The following is a 21,268-nucleotide window of genomic DNA, read 5'->3' as shown; positions in this document are numbered from 1 at the left end:
GAATGCACATCTTCTAAAATATGATGCTAGAGAACCACACTCACCTCTAGATCTTTAACAATTGCCTTTAAATTTTTGTCTTAAATACATAAGAATTCAGCTCAGAATGTCTTGATAATTGGTAGCATGAATTGGCCCTCGAGGTCAGGAAGGCTTCTTTGCTCTGGCTTTAATTAGGACAAAGCGGAAGGAAGCCATTTCTATGTAAATGACTCAATCCATCTATGCACACTTCTTCAGCCCTGATCATATGCAGGGCACCAGATCGGAGCCCTAGGAAGCAGAGATGAATGATGTAGTCTCTGCCCTTGAGGGGAGGGGAGGCAGATGGCAGGCACCTGGAGAGTTTAGTAGCAGTGAAGAATTTGGTATCAGTATGGACAATGGCACTAAAAGTGTGCCTTAAGTTTCACATCAACCTCAGAATTCCCCTCGTGCTGCATTTTGAAGGCTTTCTCCTTTACAAGGATAAGAGCGAATTTTGAAAGCTTGAGACATCACCATGAAATGTCTACAGAATATCTTCTAGGAGAAGGTGAAATCTTGGTCTGTTAGTGAAAATGGCAACATTGTTGTGAAAGAGCCCAGACCAATGAAGGGCTGGGGTTGAGGGTCTGGGATATACTAATTACTAACCTGGGTCAAATCATGACCCTGCCATTCATTGGTAGGCAATTTGGGCCCTTAACTTCTCTGAGCCTCAGTTTCCTCATCCATGAAATGGGCATAATAACATCTACCTATATTACCATGGAAAGGAAAAAACAAAATGACAGGGGGACTTAGCACAGCACCTTTCATGCATGTTGTTATAATGAGTATTAAGCCTGAAGATTAGAGCCTACCAAAGACCTGTGTCAATTTTTCTATAAGGAACAACAACTATCACTAATAAATCTATGAAGTTGTTGTCAGGTGTTTGCCATGCCCACTGCATAGGAGTAGAGTGCAAGGGCATCGAAGACATGGGGGAGGGTCAAGGTCTTTGAAAAGGGAAGGTCATTGACAGTGGCTTTATATGGAATCATCTCAACTGCTTGCATCCATGTGGTTACAGAGTTTATGACTCTAAATCCTTTATGTAATTTTCAGCAACCATTGTTTTGTAAGGCAGCTTGTGTTATTTAAAATTATGGGTTTAAAACACATCTAAAGCAACCAGGGAGTTCTCACTTTCAAGTACTGAGTGCATAGTGCTCACTCCTGCTAGGAAGATGGAAAGTCCTCATGGTCAGAGGCATGGCCTTGGGTTTTAGAGAGCTGGGCTTGCATTGCATCCTGACACAGTTCCTTGGATGCTGTGAACTTGGGCTGGCCCCATGGCTTTGTAAGTCTTGGTTTTGTGGCCTATACTTTGGGGTTAATAGCAATGCATATTCTAAGGGCTTTTTGAAGATTAAATGACATAAATACAAAAGTGTCTGACAGTATGTCCGATAAATTGTTGATTTCTCCTCTCTTCCCATTAGTATGCACTTTCTCTGAGTGAAAAAGTCTTGTCAGCTCTTAACAGAATTAATTATAAAGCCAAATTAAGGGAGTCTATCCATGTGATGTTTTGCTTTTTTCTCCCCTTGATGATGAGTTATTTCACTTACTGAGGGACAGAAAGGCTTCTTTAGACTCTGAATCTGAAGGTGTGTGTGTGTGTGTGTGTACCCTCACATTAGTAACACTTTTCCCAGGGTGCACTCGTGATGCCTTGGCAGCTAAGGCAACTTTGGAAGGAATTCATAGAATTGGGGCCATGATTTGATTTTCTGAGTGGAAAATTGTATATTTTGATGACAGAACATTAACGAACACTCTAGAATAAGAAGATCAAGTATAACTAGTGGTGCCTGGGTATTGTCTTCCAGAAAGGTGATGCTGTGTATTATTTCCTCCAGGTCCATGGTTCTCATTGCTTACCCTACACATGTCCTTAAAAAGCAGCATGATTAGAAAGGTTGGTGGATTTGGGGGTTGCTGTAGCTTTCCTACTTTGAAAGTTAGGGGCTAGATCTGGAAAAGCGGCAATCACTTCAAAAGGATCAAGTACAGTTATGCCTCTGGCAGCCCTATGCTGGCAACTTCTCGGGGCCTATGGTCATAAGGGGCCCCCATCTGCTTTGGGGGCCCAAAATTTAATTGTGTAAAGGATTTCAAACCTAAAAGGAAGTATTTAGAAAATTATTTCCAAAAACATCCACCAGCCCAGGTTATATGCTTCATGAACTATTGTGACTGAACTCATGTTCACTTTTGGTCTCTGCATCTTGAACAGATGCTATTGATGCCCACCCACATCCACTTGGCATTCTCTTTCTCCAAGCCCACCTGGACAGTGTCCTTCTCCAAGTAGCCACAGTTCTCTACCTGAGGGCTTTCTCTCAGCCTTCAAGTAGGGCAAGGTGGAAATGCCTGGAAATTAATGTTCCTGGGAGCAGCTTTTTGTCAGTGTTCCCCTCAGGTGGACAACTCTAAGTTGTGTTCTACACTATCTCCTAAAACACCCCGGCCCCGGCAGATTGAACCTCAGTTGCCCATGATAAAAACCTGTTTAATAACCTACACTTTAGGGCTTCCCTCCCTTCCCAGTCTCACTTTTCCACTCTCCAACCATACTTCTTGGAGTCATCTTCCAAACATATTACTTGTACTTAAATCTTTGCCTCGGGATTGGCTTTTGGGGGAATCCATTCTACAGCAGTATTTCAGTGTCTCTTAAAAAAAGAAAAAGAAAAAAGAATGATGTCATTTACTGAAGTACAATATAAAACCCAGGTTACCAACCCCACCATTGTCTCCAACCTTGGGCAATCCACTTCATTCCTTGAGCTCTCCCTTCTTCCGTAAAATGAGACTCATGGTCTTCTTCAACTGGGATGTGATGGGTCATTTGGGTGGGACAGCAATTTGTTGAGTGGATGATCTGAACATTTCCAAGTTATCTAGCAGGTCTGGTTGTGCCTACTAAAACCAGTTAAGGAAGCTCTACCTTCATAATCATGTCAACCAAGAATATCCCTCCATATCTGCTAAATACCTGCAGGAAGTGATACCATCCCTGTCAAGAACTGCTAGCAGATCATTTCTGAAGTCATTTCTAAATTTCACATTCCAAGATTAGCTTATCAATCAAGAACCTCAGGAGTGAAGGGAGCAGCATGCACCTTGGTATATCTCAGTTTTGAGAGCACTGTTGAATGTGGCTCTAAATAGATTCTGTGGTATCAGAAACAGCCACTGACTTACCTCCTTCCTAAAAGGTTGAAGAAGAAAACATTTAAGGTTCCCTAAAGTCCCTGACCAAGTTCCCCTTGCATCCTTTTAACAGAGCTCCTCTACATTTGTATTTGGTGATGAACTTGAAAAGCTCTATTAAAACATATAGGTGCTCTGAAAGCATTGGCTCTTTCTTAAAGCAGGCTCATCCCTGGGCAATAATGTTTCTGGTTATCTTTACCTTGTCAGAGATGCATGCACACGGTATAGAGAGAGAAGAAAGATGTTCTACAAGGTTTGCTCTGTCTTAGGCAAAGTCAGAGTTGTGATTTATTCCTGAGCCCTTCATTTATTCTGCTAGTGGGGGATTTGATATCACTGCCATTTTCCTTTTTGTTTCTTTCAGAAATGTTAGAGGTGGCAATAAATTGTTTCTTTTTCTTGAAGAAAATCCAAAAGTATGTTCCTATGTGAGAAAAATTGGTCTTATTTATGCCACACACCTAACCACTGTCTATCAAAGAGGAAACTTTCCATAAATGTATATTGCATTGATTAATCAATTTACTAATTCACTAGATGAAAACATTGAAATGAAATGTTTCTTAGCAAAATTTTTTTCTGTTCCAGAAAGACATTTGAAGACCATGACACCATCCTTCTTTGATGTGTGGTGAGCTTAATTTTTCCAGGAAGGAAAGTTTAGGTGAATTCTTTTTTTATTATTTTTTTTAGATGTTGATGGACCTTTATTTATTTATTTGTGGTGCTAAGAATCGAACCCAGTGCCTCACACATGCCAGACAAGTGCACTACCACTAAGCCACAACCCCAGCCCATTTTAGGTGAATTCTGATCTTGGTTTTCCATAAAGTCATCAAAATTCAGAGGTAAATTGAAAGGTGAGCCACAAACTTATTAAAATACCAGCAAAGACTTGCCAGATAGAAAGCAAAGCAAAGACTCCTGTCATGTCCAAGCAAGACAAAGACCAATCCAAAACAAGAAAAAGTGGGACAGTTTTCTGTCATCTTTTAGACCTGTGTATAGCATTAACCTTGAAGTAGAGTTTCTGGTAGATATTTTGTCTCTTCTGTTGGGTTTTGAAATCAACAAAACTGACTAGCTTAGCTCTATCGAAAGCACAAAGGGAGATGGGAGCTCTATCTTTAAATTTGGTTCCAAGCATAATGAAAAATGAAATACTTGTGATTATGGGTTTAAACTGAGGCAAATATACACCTGGAAGAAGACAGAATCTCTTTGCATGAGAAGGAGTAAGTAAAATGGATTAGAAATAAATTACGTAGCTGAAGAATTTCCAGTAATATGCTTCTTAGCGTGGCCCAGGCAGAGATAAGGACAGAATTCTATCTGGTGCTACTCTGATGATGCGATTAACTTCTCAAAAATTGACCTTTTGAAGGTTAATTTCTATAAAAGGACACAGATGAATTTCAAAAAAGAAAGACTTCAGGTCTCCCAAATGGAGGTGGTCTGTTGGCTCAGCATAGTGGCTGAATCAACTAGGAAATGTGGTGTCTGGCCTGGTGGTGACAAGGGAGTGTGTTGCAATGGGGGGTTAGACAAAGGTCAGCAAAGCCAAAGGGTTTAAAAGAGGCGGTTATGGGGACTGTCCTGCTCAGCTTCCTGACCCGCCAGGCTGATGTCAGAGGGTTTATTCAGATTTGAGAGCCTTTGTTTGAGAGGATTGGAGTGATTCCTAAGAGACAATACCGGACTAGAGGCTGGGGGCACGCGACGCCTGAATTGAATTTGGGCAGTTGCTGAGCAGATGGGGATCAGAGGGGAAAACAAAAGGGAAGCTGTTCCCAGCACATCCACAGGAAGGGAGAATTGCAGAGCCAGCTGCAGGCAGGAGAGCTTCCTGCTCAATCTCACTGGGGAGGCCTCTGGTGTCTCCATCTTATAGAAGAAGATGAATCATCCCTAGGGTTTGTGGGGCATTGCCCATTTCATAGAAAGGAGAGAAAGGCAGAGGTGGAGAAGGACCAAGACCATGAATTTCTTGAAGATTTGTGCCATTTCCTCATTTGCAGGCTGGTGAGGTTCCTAGACTCATCTAGTCTGACACCTCATTTTAAGGTACTAAAACTGGGACCTATAAAAGGGAAATGCCCTACCTGGACTCTGTCTTAGGTTGGCTTCTTCTAAAAGCAGACCTGAGATGAGGAATACAGTGCCCACCATTGTTTAGGAGATAGCCCCAGGAAGTAGTGGTCAGAGGCTAAAGAAGTGACATAGGGACCAGAAGGAAGCCAACATAATATGTTAATGAGCAGGCTCTCTGCATGGGCCACTGGGGTTCAGCCCTGCTGGGGATCTCTGAGAGGCTGGGAAGAATGCATTTCAGAGTTTCCCACCCAGGGGCTGAGGAAGCTGGGTGTTTATTCACAACCTGCCCCTTTTTGGTTGAGGACTGCTCCTAGAGATGTTAACTCCCCAGCACTTCTGTGCTCCAGTGGCCAGTGAAAGCCCTCAGGCATAGGCTCACAGGTGCATGGAGCAGGAAGCCATAGTCATGTGTAGAATGGGAAAGGAGTTTACCAGAGGAATTTGGGGCCATGCTCTTGCGTGTGAAGCTAATGAAGAGGCTGCCCATTCCAAGGCTTGGCAAATGTTTCTCTGGGTGCTCTACATCACACCAATAGATCCAAACCACTTTTCTTGGCTCTAAGGTAGAGGGAGTACATTAGATGTCTTAGACTGTATGTATGGTGAGTCTCCTTCCTTGCTTACTCCTCTACTCTCTTTTAGTTGAGATTTTCAGCTTTCCATTTTATTCCAAGTAAAAGCCAGATTCCCAATAGCCCACAGGGGCTTGCATAATGGGCACTGGTCCTCAACACCAGTGCTCTCTGATCACACCTGTGCTATCTCCCCTCTTTTTCACTGCATCACATTCCAACTGCTCTGCCTCCTTCTTGTTTCTTGAACATACTACATACACAAACTTATGTTTCAGTACCTTTGCTCTTGCTCTTCCCTCTGCCTATAATTCTTTTCTGTGCATATTCACAGGGTTCTGACTCTCTTTAGGTTTCCACTTATGCCTTGCCTTATTAATCAATGAGGCCCCTCTCAACCATCCCATTTAAAACCTCACAACCCTTCACCTTCTCTATCCTCCTTCCCTTCTTGATGGTTCTCCACAGTCCTTAGTGGCCTGTGGTACACCATATAAGTGGTCTGTTTAATTTTATACTGTTTATCTGCTTGTCTGCTTAGCCTCTCTAGATTATAAGCTTATGAGAGCAGCAACCTGTATCTATCTGTTCACTGCTATATTCCCAGTGCTTAGGATTATGTCTGGCATATAGTAGATGCTAAACAAAATTATTAAATGAATGAATGACACTATGGAGATCATTGGCAATTAGACAATGCTTTCTCCCTTCTCTAATCCTAGCACAGTGCCTAGAAGGCTAATGACACCTTTCTGCTGCGAAGTTTAAATATACCCTAGGAAGATTTCTCCTTATTCAATAGATAGACCAGAAGCTTTGTAGCCCAGAAGATCTTGGTTAGAACTCCCTAGACTTAATGCTCTGCTTCCCCCAAATCCTAAACATTATTATCTCACCAATATCCAGCAATCCTCTCTTTCTGGGAACAAGGAAGATTTTACTCTCTACCTCTTCAAAGGGTTGAGACTACCTGACTAGTTTTGGCTAATAGGCTTTTAGTACAGAAGAACAGAGATGAGTTTTCAATGTATTCTTGTCATCTACATCAGCAAACCTTAAAGCTATGTGTGGAGATGGTGTGGCCTCTGAGACCTAGGCCCCAAGTAATCATGTGGTACAGAGTCCCCCACCCCACACTGTCCTACTTTGGACATATGGCATGAGCAGAAAGTAGACTTTTAATATGAGTATTATTTGTTACTGCAGCATAACTTATCCTATCCTAACTAATACAGTTAAATACTAGTGGTATTGCTATAGGTAAGTTACTGCACTCTGAACCTACATTTTTTCATTCATTAATAATCTTTGTACCATAGGATGGGTGGTCCATAGGGTATATATACATGTGTGTGCACATCCTCCTACACACTCACACTTTAACTTATGGCTTTCACAGTGCCTTAGGGAGGAGTTGCTGAGGACTCAGTGTCTCCCATAGATATAATACCTCAGCCAGGTAGACATACAGTGCTGCTTTTGAAGTCAGATAAGGAAGCAAATTCTATGGCATGGGGTTATCCAGGTTTTTTTTTTTTTTTTTTTTTTTTTGACAAATCTGGGTTTCACCTAGGTTCTTTAGAGAGTTTTGCCACAGAAAAAGGCAGAAGTGATTGTGAGTGATAAAAAGATAAAAGCTAAAGAAGTCTGGCCTAGAACAATTAGATGTGAGCTCTACGTTTACACAGCAGATAATTTGATATTTAAAAATGTGGAATGTCAGGCTGAGTGAGGGAAACTGATCAGAAGAAGGCTACCTGGCATCTGATTTCAGTGGTACTGAAAGGATGGGTATAAGAGAGCAGAAATGAGGAGATCTCTGGGAAATTATTTTCACTTCTCTGAACCCTTATTAGAGCAAAACACAAGGCATTTCCCAAGAGGCTATAAATAATGAGCATCATCACAATTTTAAGTGCTCACACTGAATGATTACTGTGTGCCCTTTGGCTTCAGCAGGTCACTTGAGTCAACTCATGTAACTTTCTCCACAATGCTATGAGGTGTCATTGCTATTTTCCTCACTTCACAGATCTGGAAATTGAGGCACAAAGAGGTTAAGCAAGTTGCCTGGGGTTAAGTAGCATAGTTGTGATTCAAACCCAAACAGTCTGACTTCAGAGCCAGCTTTGCATATGATAGCCAGTTCCTGCATAAAGCTCTTCTATGAGAAGTGCAAAAAATGCTTTAGTGGATGCATTGCTCCAGTTTTCCTTGTGCAGGAGGGTTCATTGCTATTTGCCTCCCTTCTTCCTCATAGAGTCATGATGAAGATGAACAGTTTAGTTAACTTTGTGGGAATATGGGTAATTGTAAGGGTCCATTACAGAGCACAGCATGAATGCTCCAAGATCCCAGTTGAATGTTGATACTGATAATGATGTCTTTTACAAAATCATAGAATTTACAGGGAAATGGATGGCATTAGAGCAGATTATGCTAAGTGAAGCTAGTCAATCCCTAAAAAACAAATGCCAAATGTCTTCTTTGATATAAGGAGAGTAACTAAGAACAGAGTAGGGTCGAAGAGCATGAGAAGAAGATTAACATTAAACAGGGATGAGAGGTGGGAGGGAAAGGGAGAGAGAAGGGAAATTGCATGGAAATGGAAGGAGACCCTCAGAGTTATACAAAAGTACATACAAGAGGAAGTGAGGGGAAAGGGAAAAATAATACAAGGGGGACAAATGAATGTCAGTAGAGGGGACAGAGAGAGAAGAGGGGAGGGGAGGGGAGGGGAGGGGGGATAGTAGAGGATAGGAAAGGCAGCAGAACACAACAGACACTAGTATGGCAACATGTAAATCAATGGATGTGTAACTGATGTGATTCTGCAATCTGTATATGGGGTAAAAATGGGAGCTCATAACCCACTTGAATCAAAGTGTGAAATATGATATATCAAGAACTATGTAATGTTTTGAACAACCAACAATAAAAAATTTAAAAAAAAACCAAAAACAATACAAAACTCAGAGAAGAGCTCAGGAAAAAAAAATGATGTCTTTTAATTCACAGGTAACGTTTATCACATGGTAATAAGAGGTAAGGGGTATGTAGTAAAGACTATAGGTACTCTGTCAAGATCCTCTGTCATTCTGTTAGGATCTGTACCCTACTCCAGATATATATATCTCTGTCGATAGACCTTTATTTTATTTATTTATATGTAGTGCTGACAATCGAACCCAGTGTCTCACACATGGCAGGCATACGCGCTACCACAGAGCCACAACCATAGCCACCTTACTCCAGCTTTGATAGACTTTCAGTAGCCAGAGCCTGCAGTTCATGTTCCCAGAGCTGTCTTTAGGCTATTGGACCCTTTGTCTGTGGGCTTGAAGAGCCCTAAATAGCTGAGTTCACATGCACATGTGTGTAAACTTAGCCTAAGATGAGCATAAAATTTGCTTAAAATGATGTAACTCATATTTCAGAATTCCCCATACAACCTCAGGTGAACTTCAGCTAAGACCCCAGCCTTGCCTAGCTCTTCCTGTTCTCTCTCCTGGAGATTCTCCCTCATAAATCTTTCTCTTCACTAGTGTCTAATCCCAATTTCATTGGGAAAGGGTGAAAAGAGGAAACACTGAAAAGCAAACCTGAGTGGGGTGTCTAAAACTTCGAAAGAGGTATGACAGGGAGAACTTGATCTTCTTGGCTTGGCCTGTCATCGCTCACTAGATGCCAGACATCCATTATGGAGCTGGGCCTGCTGCAGGTCGCCTGTGCCCTGACCCTTACCAATGCTGCCATGCAAGGCAGCCAGAGCCTTTTAAAGCAGCCTGTAGAGAGCCCACAGGGTTCTGTGTACTTGACTGCCTGTTCCCCAGTTGCAAAAAGCAGTTTACATTTCTGCCACTTGCCTGACCTGCTGTGACAAAGCAGCCCACTGGGGCAGCTTGGCATCACTGCCTGGCTCTGGTGCTTGCTCCTTCCTGGCAATGGCCCATGGCAACAGGAACAGGGATGGTGCCAAGCATGCCAATGTAGTTATGTCAACCAGTTTCACTGTGGCAGTGGCCTAAGGATGCTTGAACATGCCTGTGTGTCATTACAACTAATGCTGAAGACACTGGAGGGGAATGGCCATTTCCTTATAGTTTCCTTTCTCTGAGCAATCATGGCTTGCTGGTCACCTTCAGCTTTATTATTCTCATTCCTAAATCCAGCTGAATTTAGAAAAGATAGAGCTGCTACAAGGTAATAAATACAAAAGAAACCTTTGCTCATAGAATTCAAAGACAGAGGGAGGAGGGCGAGGGTTCTATCACTTCCAGTCTGGGTAACCTTGGACAAGTTACATGATCATTCTAAGCCTCAGTTGCCTTATCTATGTAATGGTTGTAATAATCATATCCAGCTCATAGGATTGTTTTGATGAGTAAAGGAAATATTAGTAATAACACAATTTCTAGCACATGGTATATATTCAATTAATGTTAGCTGTTATTACTCATAATTCATTAATAGTATCCTTGTGTGAGCTTGACTCCTTAGGGAGGTGATACAAACCAGTGCCTCTCAAACTTTTATGTGCCTAAAAATCATCAGGAGAGTTGATTAAAATGCAGATTTTTGAATCCCACCCTCAGGTTCTGATTCAGCAGGTCTGCATTTCTGACAAGCACACTACTGGTACTGGTGATGCTGGTCCACAGATCACACTTTGAGGATCATTCATATAAGCCATAGTACAGCATTGTCCTTATCTACAACAGCTGTTCTGATGTGTTGGAGGGAAACATACAGTGCATTTCTCTTAGCTCATGCCATAAGCTCCAACATATGACTTTTACCTGCCTACAACTTCTATTCTATCCAGCTTCAGAATTAATGCTTTACATTGTCCTAAGCATTGATAAGACAGGAAAGCAGAAGCTAGTGCCTAGAAAAACTAAGAAATGCTTAGGGCTTGAAGGTCAATCACACTGGTGAACCTGAGGACTATTTAGAAAGAAGTCAGGGTGTATTCTAGACACAGATTACAGTGGGTTCCCCTTTCCCAGGAGGCAACCAGAGCTGATAGAGGAGAAATATACTCATTGTCTGCTTCTCTTGCACAGAACAGAGCTCATGCAGAGAGGAAAATAAGGATGCATCTGAAATACTCTGTAGGCAGTTCTTGGTTGTTGTTTTTTTTTTTTTTTTGTAGTTATAACACAAAATCAAATACCATTATTATCAAAATAAGGGGCTAGATTGCCCTCTGTGTCCTGACAATTTCCCTTCCATCTTCATGTGTCAATGTCTTTCCTCAGCATTCAGAATTTTGCCCCCTTGCATGCTTTTTTTTTTTTTTTTTTTTTTTTTTTGACACCAGAGACTCTTTCATTCAAAAGTGCCTGAATTCTGAGAGTTCTTGGGTTTGGATCTCTCTGAAGCCAAAGTGCAATAGAGAGACAGAGCTGCAGGACATCTAGAAATCATGGTTTCTTTTTCACAGTTTCTTTCCACATTTTCTTAAGTGCCTACAATTAGGACATGTTTGTTTTATAATTAGAAAATCTAGATACTATTTTCTTTCAATCAAGATTGGTAATTCTCATAACTTTTCTCTGTACATATGTGAATACACCACAGCAAATCTCTACAACAGGTACAACCACAAGACTGGGATCCTAATTAGAATAAGATACACTCCATGTTTGCATAAATATGTCAAATTATTCTCCACTGCTATGTATAACTAAAAATAACAACAAAAAGAGATCGACAATTTTGTACATACCCTCTAACTATAGCTTATACTTCATGGGGGCTTTGTGTCAGCCAAGAAGATACTGTGCTAAGTACTTACAGGTATAACATCATTTAATTCTTGCCATGAATTTAATGAGATTAGAATTGTTGTCCCCATTTTATAGAAGAAGAAATGTAGATACTAAGAGGTAAAGCATCATGTTCAAGTTTGCAGGGCTAAGAAACAACACAGACATTTAGACTTGTTTTTTTAACTATCTTCTCAACCATGTAAAAAAAATATAAGCCAGGCAAAATTTTTGGAAGGAAATAGGTCAACATTTTGACAATGCTTTGTCTAGATGGTGCAATGATACAAAGATGGACATTTTATTCTTCTTTTCTGATTTTCTAATTATTTTCCCAATAACTAGATAGGACATTTATAATAAAAATATTAATTGAAAAAAAACCACTTATCTCAGGTTCTTTCCTTCAATTTTAATGTCTAAAGTCATCCTGGGGAGATGATCTTTTGTTATTCTGTAATATTTCACAGGGACACAAACTCTGCAGGAGCTAGTCAATGTGGTTAATCATTCTGTAGATTTACCTACAAGAAGCCCCAAAAGCGGCTGACTCCATTATCTCAATGGTAGTACTTCTTGTAATCATGTGCTCTTCTTGCTGGGCAGGGACCTATGTCAGGAGGCTATGCCCTTTGAGCTGTTCCTCAAAGTTGAAATGAGTTTGTGCTGATCATATAAATTCCTGCTTATCCACCTTCATGCTCTAAAGCCTGCCTTGGAGAGTTTGATGGTCAGGATTACAGATCAAACTCATGCCCTTGGCCTCTTGATCAGGGGAGGATAATTGCTACAGCAAACAAGTCCCAAATCTTAGCAGTGTATACAATAGATATTTATTGTTTGCTCTGAGAATGGTCCCGTTTCAACATTTGCTGGAGATCTTCTACCTGGTCTTCAAGGAGAAGCCCCTCTATCTTGTGGCTCCACCTCAGAGTATTCCAATTTTTCTTCTAATTCTATCTGGTCCACAGAGGAGTCTCACTCATGGGAGATGTCTGTGGATTAGGCTTGGAAGTGGCACATATCATATTGGCACATTTAATTGGCCAGAACTTGGCCACATGGTGACCCCCTAACTGCAAGGGAAACTGGAAAACGTAGTCCAATTGTGTTTTGAGGAGGAAAATGAATCAGGTCCTGTCTGGGGAACACATAGAAGTCTCTGCTACAGGCACATTCATTTCATCAATAAATATTTTTATAGTACGTACTGTGTTTCATATTTGTAGATACTGTTTGTGTCCTGTGTGCTATAGGCAAGGGGCATTTTGCCTTTGTTCTGGGTCAGAGCCAGATTTGGAAAGGTCCTATTCAAGACTAAGTAGAGGTTGCTGTGCTTGATTTCTAATCTTTTGGGCACAAGGCACTGTTGCTCCTCCAAACACCATAGTTCCTATATAAGTCAGAATTCAGCCATGAGAAGAGAAATATGCCAACAATTTTAACAGAGAATTTAACAGATATTAGAAGACCAAAAAGGCAGAAAGTGAAAAAGAGATGGAAACTGTAGAAAGCAATGACTACCCTTAAGACTGGGTGAACAAAGGAAGGGGATTAGGGTTATAAAAATGTAGAGGTTTGGATGTGATAACCTGCAGAGCTGAGACCTAGACCCTTGAGGAGGAAGTGCTGCCTGGTTATGTTGGTATCTCAGAAAGAGTGCACTGAGACTGGTTCTGGGATTGCCAAAAAATAAGAGGTTAAATTCTGGAACTAACTGCCATTGCTTGAATGAAGGGCTATTACTAAGAGGATGCTCAGGGGAATAGGAAAAGACAAACCCCTCCTTGCTGTATCTTATTGATCTCCCTCTAGCTCCCTCTACTGGCAGTGTTGAAATGATGCAAGTGGTGAAGCACAAATAAGGTGTGTACAATAGTCCAGACCCCAGCATCACAGAGCAGAGTATAGAAAGAGTGAGTATGAAACTGGTAGTCATTTAATAACTGGTGCAAGGGCTTTTGTTTCAAGCTCATTCAATTGATGTTTTGCTTATATAGAATGTCTCAAGGTAAGGGGTTGCTCAGAGATCTCTGAGTACAGTCTGGTTCAAAGAGGGAGGGATAGACAAACTCTAGATAGGGCAGAGGGGTGGAAGGGGAAGGGAAGGGGCATGGGGTAATTAGTAATGGTTGAATGTGATGATCATTATTATCCAAAGTACATGTACGAAGACACGAATTGGTGTGAGTATACTATGTACACAACCAGAGATATGAAAAATTGTGTTCTATATGTGTAATAAGGATTGTAATGTGCCCCACTGTTATATATAAATTTTTTAAAAGCATATTATTGAATGCCAGGTATGTGTTTGATATTGGGGATACAGCTATGGAAAAGGTAGTTCTTGTCCACAAGAACCTCACAGCATACATGTGCATACACAGCACACACATAAACATATGTATGGACATGCTCACAAACATGGTATAAATGAGAAAAGGAACAGGGAAGCACTAAAAGATATCCATGGTTAAGGGTAGAGAGCTTTTTCTCTTCTTGGCTGCCTCTAGTTGGGAAATGAGTTTAGCTCTCCTTTTTGGAGAAAATAAGGCGAGGAGAAAGTGGCATTTTAGTATGTCCTTGGCCTGGCATGTAGATCATCGATTGTTCTGCTGCTTGGATTTGCTCTGCCAGCGAGCAGCCATCTCGATTGGGGGTGAATTAAGTAGAGGTTGACCTTGACTGAACAGAATGAGAAAAGTATAAAACAAATGAGGGCAGCCAATGTGTGCTGGTCTCTCAGAGGCCTCTGATTTTCTCTCTGGGGTGTAGGAAGGAGTTGGATCCTTTTATTTGTAACCTTTAGGCATTTGCTACAGAGTACTTAGGGCTAAACTTTTTCTAACATTGGAAAGGTGGTACATTTTCTGTGATTCTGTGTGTACAGAGAGAAAAGGCCCTGCATGTATGAGCTGCATTTTTTCCTTTATCATGGCAATTTTCACATGTATGTCCTCATTTTACATTAATTGAACATTTACTGTGTGCCAGCCATAAACAACAAATAAAAGCCTGTCGATCTGTCAGTGAGCAGTGTGAATTGCTGAGGAACACTCTACCCTTCTGATATAGGAAAGCCATGAGTCATCCTGACACTCTCTTTTTTCACATAATGAGCATCATGTTGCCCAGGAGTCCTGCCATTAGTTACATGACTGAGTGAAGCTACTTAAGCTCTGTGGGCGTCTGTTTTCTCATCTGTAAAATGGGGAGTCAGATTAGATTAGCTCAGGAATCCAGCCAGTATTTATTGAGGGTTCACTTTGTGTCAAGCTCTGCTTGCTTTTAGGCTGACATTATGGTGACCTGTCTAACTTAGCATTTATGAGACAGTCCTGATTTTATATGCAAATACTTCTTGACTTATGATGAGGTTACATTCTAATAAACCCATGGTAAGTTTAAAACATTGTAAGTCTAATATGCATTTAGTGCATCTAACCTACCCAGTATCCTAGCTTCACAACACAGTGTACTGTGGAGTTATTGGCTGTTTCCCTTTGTGATCTCATGGCTAACTGGGAAGTGCCAAGCATTGCAAGAGAGGCTCATACCATGTATTACTAGCCTGGGAAAAGATCCAAATTCACAAAACAAGGTACAATTTCTACTAAAAGCATATCACTTTCCCACCATCATAAAGTTGAAAATTTGTTAAGTCGAGCCATCATAAATTAGGGACTGTCTGTAATTTGATTTGTCTCAAATAAAGGCAAATTCTAAATATATTACCAAATGTGACTCTTTTTTTCAATCAATACTAGGAATTGAATCCAGTGGCCCACTACCACTGAGCTACATCCTTAGCCCGTTTTTACGTTTTATTTTGAGACAGGGCCTCATTAAGTTGCCCAAGCTAGCCTAGAACTTGCAGTTCTCCAACCTCAGCCTCTTGAGAGGCTGAGATTATGGGTGTATGGTACCATGCCTGGCCCATATGTAATTTAATGTTTTCAGTTTTCTTTAGACTTTTTATCTGAGTCAGGAAAAAATGAGATCAAGCATTAAAGATGTCAGCTGTGGGGATGTGGCGAAGATGTATCTGTTATGTTGCTATAACTTGGTGGTTTACAGCCACACAGACTTATTCATTCTTTGTTATAATCCTATTGGTCAGTGGGGAAGACAATTTGGTCCGTGCCAACTCAGCCAAGGCTGGAAGGTCTAAGATGGCCTTACTCCCATGGCTGGGGTCTCAACTTGGGCAGTTGTGTTGGCTGGTCTGTCTCTCCATGTGGCACTCATCCTCCAGGAGGTTAGCCCGGGCTTGTGTGCATGCTGTGCAAGGATGACCACCATCATGAGAGAGCAAATCCAGAAGCATAGATGCCTTTTCATTTCTCTGCTTGAGTCAAGACTTGCTATTATTTCATTTACCTGAAAAGATGGAAAGGGGTGATCCCTTTCCTGACCAACATAAAGGGTACTAACTGACACCTCTAAAACAAAAGACAGGAGGTTAGCAAAAGGAAAAATAACAAATTTATTTAATCCAAGTTTTACATGCATGAGAGCCTTCAGAATGATGAGCCAGAGATGAAGGGTGAACCATCCAATTTTTTTTATTTGTTCTTTTTAGATATTCATGACAGTAGATATCCACTTTTATATTTAGGCTCAATGAAGTGTGGACAGCCATGTCGAAATATGATTGAACCAAAAGGGTATGATCTAAAAGGTATGATCAAGTGGGGAAACCCAGTGAGTCCTGTCTGTTCAGATTCTTCTTGGCCTCTCTGTGCAATATTCTTTCCCTGGGGCATGGAGCAGGATCATTTATGATGGGGGGCAGTATTCTTATGATGTGCCATCAGACAAGGAAGGTCAGATAATTTCTTTATGGTCATCTGCAAGGCAGAAGAGGAAAGATTACAGTAATATTTGTTGGATAGCTTGCTTTGTGGAAAGGAATTCTGGTTTCTGTGACCTGCCTTGGGGAAAAGAAATTCTGGTTTCTGTGGCTTGCCTTTGGGGTAAAAAAGGAGATTAGGAGACAGGAAGGCTGGAGAAGTTCAGAGAGAAACTTTGATTCTGAGGCCTTCACTTTGGGGTATCATTTTCTGAGCTCCAACAGACCAAAGCAAGTTGCAAGACTAAACCAGAGTCAGCAAAGGAGGGGTTGACCAAAGGGCCATTTTGCACACAGTTTTTACAGGAGGTAATAATTGCCAGAGAACATTTCAGAAGCTTGTTTACACATGGGGGCAAGCTAGAAGGAAGCCAACTGTAAAGGTGTGGAGGAGGTGGAGCTTGTTGAAAGAAATGGTAAGGCGAGAATCTTCCTGCCGTCGCGTTCGGATCTTGCTGCTCCATCCTCCCGGGCACGTTCCTTCTTTCAGCTCGCGACCAGCACAGAAAACGAATTACATATTTCCTTGTCCTGAGCATACATTGAGGCGAGCAAAAATAAATTAAAATAAATTCTAGCCACGAGGGAAATCGTGCACATCCAGGCCGGTCAGTGTGGCAACCAGATCGGCGCCAAGTTCTGATCAGTGATGAACACGGCATCGATCCCACTGGTACCTACCATGGGGACAGTGACCTGCAGCTGGACCGCATCTCCGTGTATTACAATGAAGCCACAGGTGGCAAATATGTTCCTCGTGCTATCCTGGTGGATCTAGAACCCGGGACTATGGACTCTGTTCGCTCAGGTCCTTTTGGCCAGATCTTCAGACCAGACAACTTTGTTTTTGGTCAGTCTGGGGCAGGTAACAACTGGGCCAAGGGTCACTATACAGAAGGGGCTGAGCTGGTTGACTCAGTCCTGGATGTGGTGCGGAAGGAGGCAGAGAGCTGTGACTGCCTGCAGGGCTTCCAGCTGACCCACTCACTGGGAGGGGGCACAGGCTCCGGAATGGGCACCCTGCTCATTAGCAAGATCCGGGAAGAGTATCCTGACCGAATCATGAACACCTTCAGTGTAGTACCCTCACCCAAAGTGTCTGATACTGTGGTTGAGCCCTACAATGCCACCCTCTCCGTCCATCAGTTGGTAGAGAACACTGATGAGACCTACTGCATTGACAACGAGGCCCTTTATGACATCTGCTTCCGTACCCTCAAGCTGACCACACCAACCTACGGAGACCTGAACCACCTCGTCTCAGCCACCATGAGCGGTGTCACTACCTGCCTCCGCTTCCCTGGCCAGCTCAATGCTGACCTCCGCAAGTTGGCAGTCAACATGGTGCCCTTCCCACGTCTCCACTTCTTCATGCCTGGCTTTGCCCCTCTTACCAGCCGTGGAAGCCAGCAGTATCGGGCCCTCACTGTGCCTGAACTCACCCAGCAGGTCTTTGATGCGAAGAATATGATGGCTGCCTGTGACCCCCGCCATGGTCGGTACCTCACCGTGGCTGCAGTCTTCCGTGGACGGATGTCCATGAAGGAGGTAGATGAGCAGATGCTGAATGTGCAGAACAAGAATAGCAGCTACTTCGTGGAATGGATCCCCAACAATGTCAAGACAGCTGTCTGTGACATCCCACCTCGTGGCCTCAAGATGGCAGTTACCTTCATTGGCAACAGCACAGCCATCCGGGAGCTCTTCAAGCGCATCTCAGAGCAGTTCACTGCCATGTTCCGCCGAAAGGCCTTCCTCCACTGGTACACAGGTGAAGGTATGGACGAGATGGAGTTCACCGAGGCTGAGAGCAACATGAATGACCTTGTCTCGGAGTACCAGCAGTACCAGGATGCCACCGCAGAAGAGGAAGAGGATTTCGGTGAGGAGGCTGAAGAGGAGGCCTAAGGCGGCTCCCCCATCACCTCAGGCTTCTCAGTTCCCCAGCCTTCCGCTGCCCCTTTCTTCAGAATTTGTGTTAACTGCCTTTTCTTTTTTTCCTTTTGGGAGGCATGCAGAACAGTGCCTGACCCATATTAGGCGCTCAATAAATATTTGTTTCTTGAATGTCTCCTCTTTCCACTCTGGCAAACTTAAATTTCTTCCATTCTGGATTACCCTGCATTTCTTTCTGGTACCTACTTTTCACATCTGTCCATTTAATATCTTCTGTTTCCAAAATGATTCTCCCAAGAAGCTGGTTCTTGTCCAGATCCCATTTAGAACTAGCCAGGTGCTTTTAGTGGCCACCATCCTAAGGCAAAATAGTATGAGGTAGAAGGTAGCAGCAGGTAGAAATCACTTGTGATGGGGATGGGATTTTTCATTTTAGGACAGTTTTTTAAAGAGGGGAATCTATGCTTTTACAGTCATTTAGGCACTTCCATGCTCCATCTCTCAGCTTCAGGAGAGGTGTTAACAGTATTATTTCCATTTGCAGCTTCCCTCTCAGCTGTCCATGTTGTGCTCTTCCTTTAGAGGAATCTGCCCCACTCTGAGAGGTGTGAATCCTTCCTCTTTCTGCTTTACCTCTCTCAGTGCATTTCAAAAAGGAGAAGGCCAGCCTTGGTCCCTAAGCTTCCAGAATTGTCCTCCCCGACCCCCACCTTTTCACCCCCCTCCAAAGAGTAATATGTCTGATATGTGGAAAGGTATGTACTACCACCTAAATGTGATAGTACTCTTCCAGAGGAGGGGCAACAAAACCCTTTTTTAAAGAACATCTCATTTCTTTTGCTATTGCTTTTTCCTTCCTACTGTTGATTTTGTCCTATCCTACACTTCAGATTTCTAATTTGTGTTGAACTTGCTGCTTTTTTTCATATTGAAAAGATGACATTGCCCCAAGAGCCAAAAATAAATGGGAATTGGAAAAAAAAAAAAAAGAAATGGTAAGGCCACTGAGAACAAGGAAACTGAAGGAAGAACAGATTTGATGAATGGGATTTTGTTCCTATGTCTGTTGGGGTACTGATAAGTCTCACTCTAGTGCCATCTGACAGATGGCTTGAAGTCTTTCAACAATTTTTTTTTTCTGAGCTTCATCTATTTTCCAGATCTGTAGATCCCTGGGTACAAAGGCTGGGGTGGGGAGTAGCACCATAATAGAAATGTAAGTTTTCTTGATATGAAGATGATGGGAGAACAGGTGAGCTTACTGAAGGAGAGATTTGAAATTCTGGTAAACAGAGAGAGAGACAGACATATGTATGCATATGCACTGTTTTAGTCAGCTTTTTTTTTTTTTTGCTGCTATTACTAAAAGATCTGACCAGAATAATTATAGCAAGGAAAAGTTTATTTGGCTGCTCACAGTTTCAGAGATAGCAGTCTCCATTCCTCAGGCCTCAAGGTGAGGCTGAACATTATGGCCGAAGAGTGTAGCAGAGGGAAGCAACTCACATGATGATCAGGAAGCAGAGAGAGAGAGACTCCACTCTCTAGATACAAAATATATATCCCAAAGCCACTCCTCCAATGTCCCACCTCCTCCAGCCACACCCTACCCACCTTCAGTTACCACTCAGCTAATCCCAGCAAGGGATTAATTCACTGATTGGGTTAAGGTTCTCACAACCTGGTCATTTCTCCTCTGAGCCTTCTTGCATTGTCTCACACGTGAGCTTTTGGGGGACATCTCACATTCAAACCATAACATACACACATGCCACATGTACATGTTTCCACACACATCGGTGCATGTGTGTACCTACAAATGCATACATGTACCCTCATGTTCATGCTTACACATATATACTTGTATTCACTTCTGTACATATTTGCATGTATCACACATGTGCAGACAACTTCAGAGGACTCACAGGAGCCCATCCTGGGGGTTCTGTGACTTACAGAATAAAAACCAGACACCAGAGAGAAGAAAGGAAAAGGATGAGAACAAGCCCTTGGGGAAACATTTCCTCCCCCACTTTTAAGGTGAACATTGAATCAGGATACCACCATGCTCTGCTCTACATAATGATTCCTGAAGTCCAATTTTGTTCATAATACTTGTCCCATTTTTTTCAAAAACAGGGTTGACACATGTCTGCTTAAATTAATTTGCTCATCTCTATTGATGCGTTTGGGGGAAATAAGTTTTCCCACTAAAACCAGGGGAGACAGTGGTGAGTATAGAGGCTGGAAAAAAGGGAGGGAGAGAGCTATTTAAAAAGGTTTCAAGATGTACAGACCCCTCATTAAAAACAACAAAAAAGGCCAGGCTGTGCATTAGCATCAGAAAAGCAACCCACTCCAGTGATGGCCAGGGCCAGTCACTTTACAGGGCTAGTTCCTTTAGTGGCTGTGAATGACAGGCTCTTTTGGAAAATGTGGAAGCCAACAGCACTGTCCTTGCCTTGCTGCCTGAGCAGCTGAGATTTTTCCTTTAAGTCCTATTTGGTTCTGGCCACCCATTGTTTCCAGGTCTCAGCATCAGCAAAAATGTGGGCTTCATCCCACTGGATAAGAAAGGAAGATAAGCTGTTGGCCACCCCGCCCCATCAGTTTAGGGCTTCCCTCCTGTTTATGTTTAGAGGTTTTCAGCTGACATGAGTGTCAGCTTCCATCCCAGCACTCTGTGGCGTTACAGGCAGCTTTACACAGTGGTGAGTGTGAGAATGTGAACAACAGAAAAGCTTGGTTCATGTTTGGCAGAAGCAGGAGGGGGCAGGGTGGCAGCTGCTGCCACAGTCCCTTACAGAAATGGTCACCGTTTATTCTCCAGG

General features: G+C 42.4%; 2 protein-coding genes and 1 long non-coding RNA gene across 4 annotated transcripts in view; 2 read left to right on the top strand and 1 right to left on the bottom strand.

Annotated features, from left to right (window-relative positions):
* Nhs (NHS actin remodeling regulator) overlaps positions 1 to 21,268 on the top strand; it is a 342,309-nt gene that overhangs the window by 148,734 nt on the left and 172,307 nt on the right. The window lies entirely within an intron of this gene.
* LOC124079077 (uncharacterized) overlaps positions 16,232 to 21,268 on the bottom strand; it is a 40,836-nt gene continuing 35,799 nt past the window's right edge. Inside the window, exon 2 of the long non-coding RNA XR_006847141.2 lies at positions 16,232 to 16,539. This is a non-coding gene — a long non-coding RNA (uncharacterized LOC124079077). The remainder of the gene's footprint in view (positions 16,540 to 21,268) is intronic.
* Positions 16,996 to 18,608, top strand: LOC124079076 (tubulin beta chain-like). The gene has a single exon (XM_046424249.2). The coding sequence runs from the start codon at positions 17,331 to 17,333 to the stop codon at positions 18,447 to 18,449; it is 1,119 nt and encodes a 372-aa protein (XP_046280205.1). The 5' UTR covers positions 16,996 to 17,330; the 3' UTR covers positions 18,450 to 18,608.

Source organism: Marmota monax, unplaced genomic scaffold, assembly GCF_021218885.2.
Source record: "Marmota monax isolate L192 unplaced genomic scaffold, Marmota_monax_Labrador192_F-V1.1 WCK01_AAM20220418_F8-fsc00089, whole genome shotgun sequence".
Classification (NCBI taxonomy): Eukaryota; Metazoa; Chordata; class Mammalia; order Rodentia; family Sciuridae; genus Marmota; species Marmota monax.
Note: the sequence above shows the minus strand (reverse complement) of the source record. Positions and strands in the feature narration are given on the sequence as shown.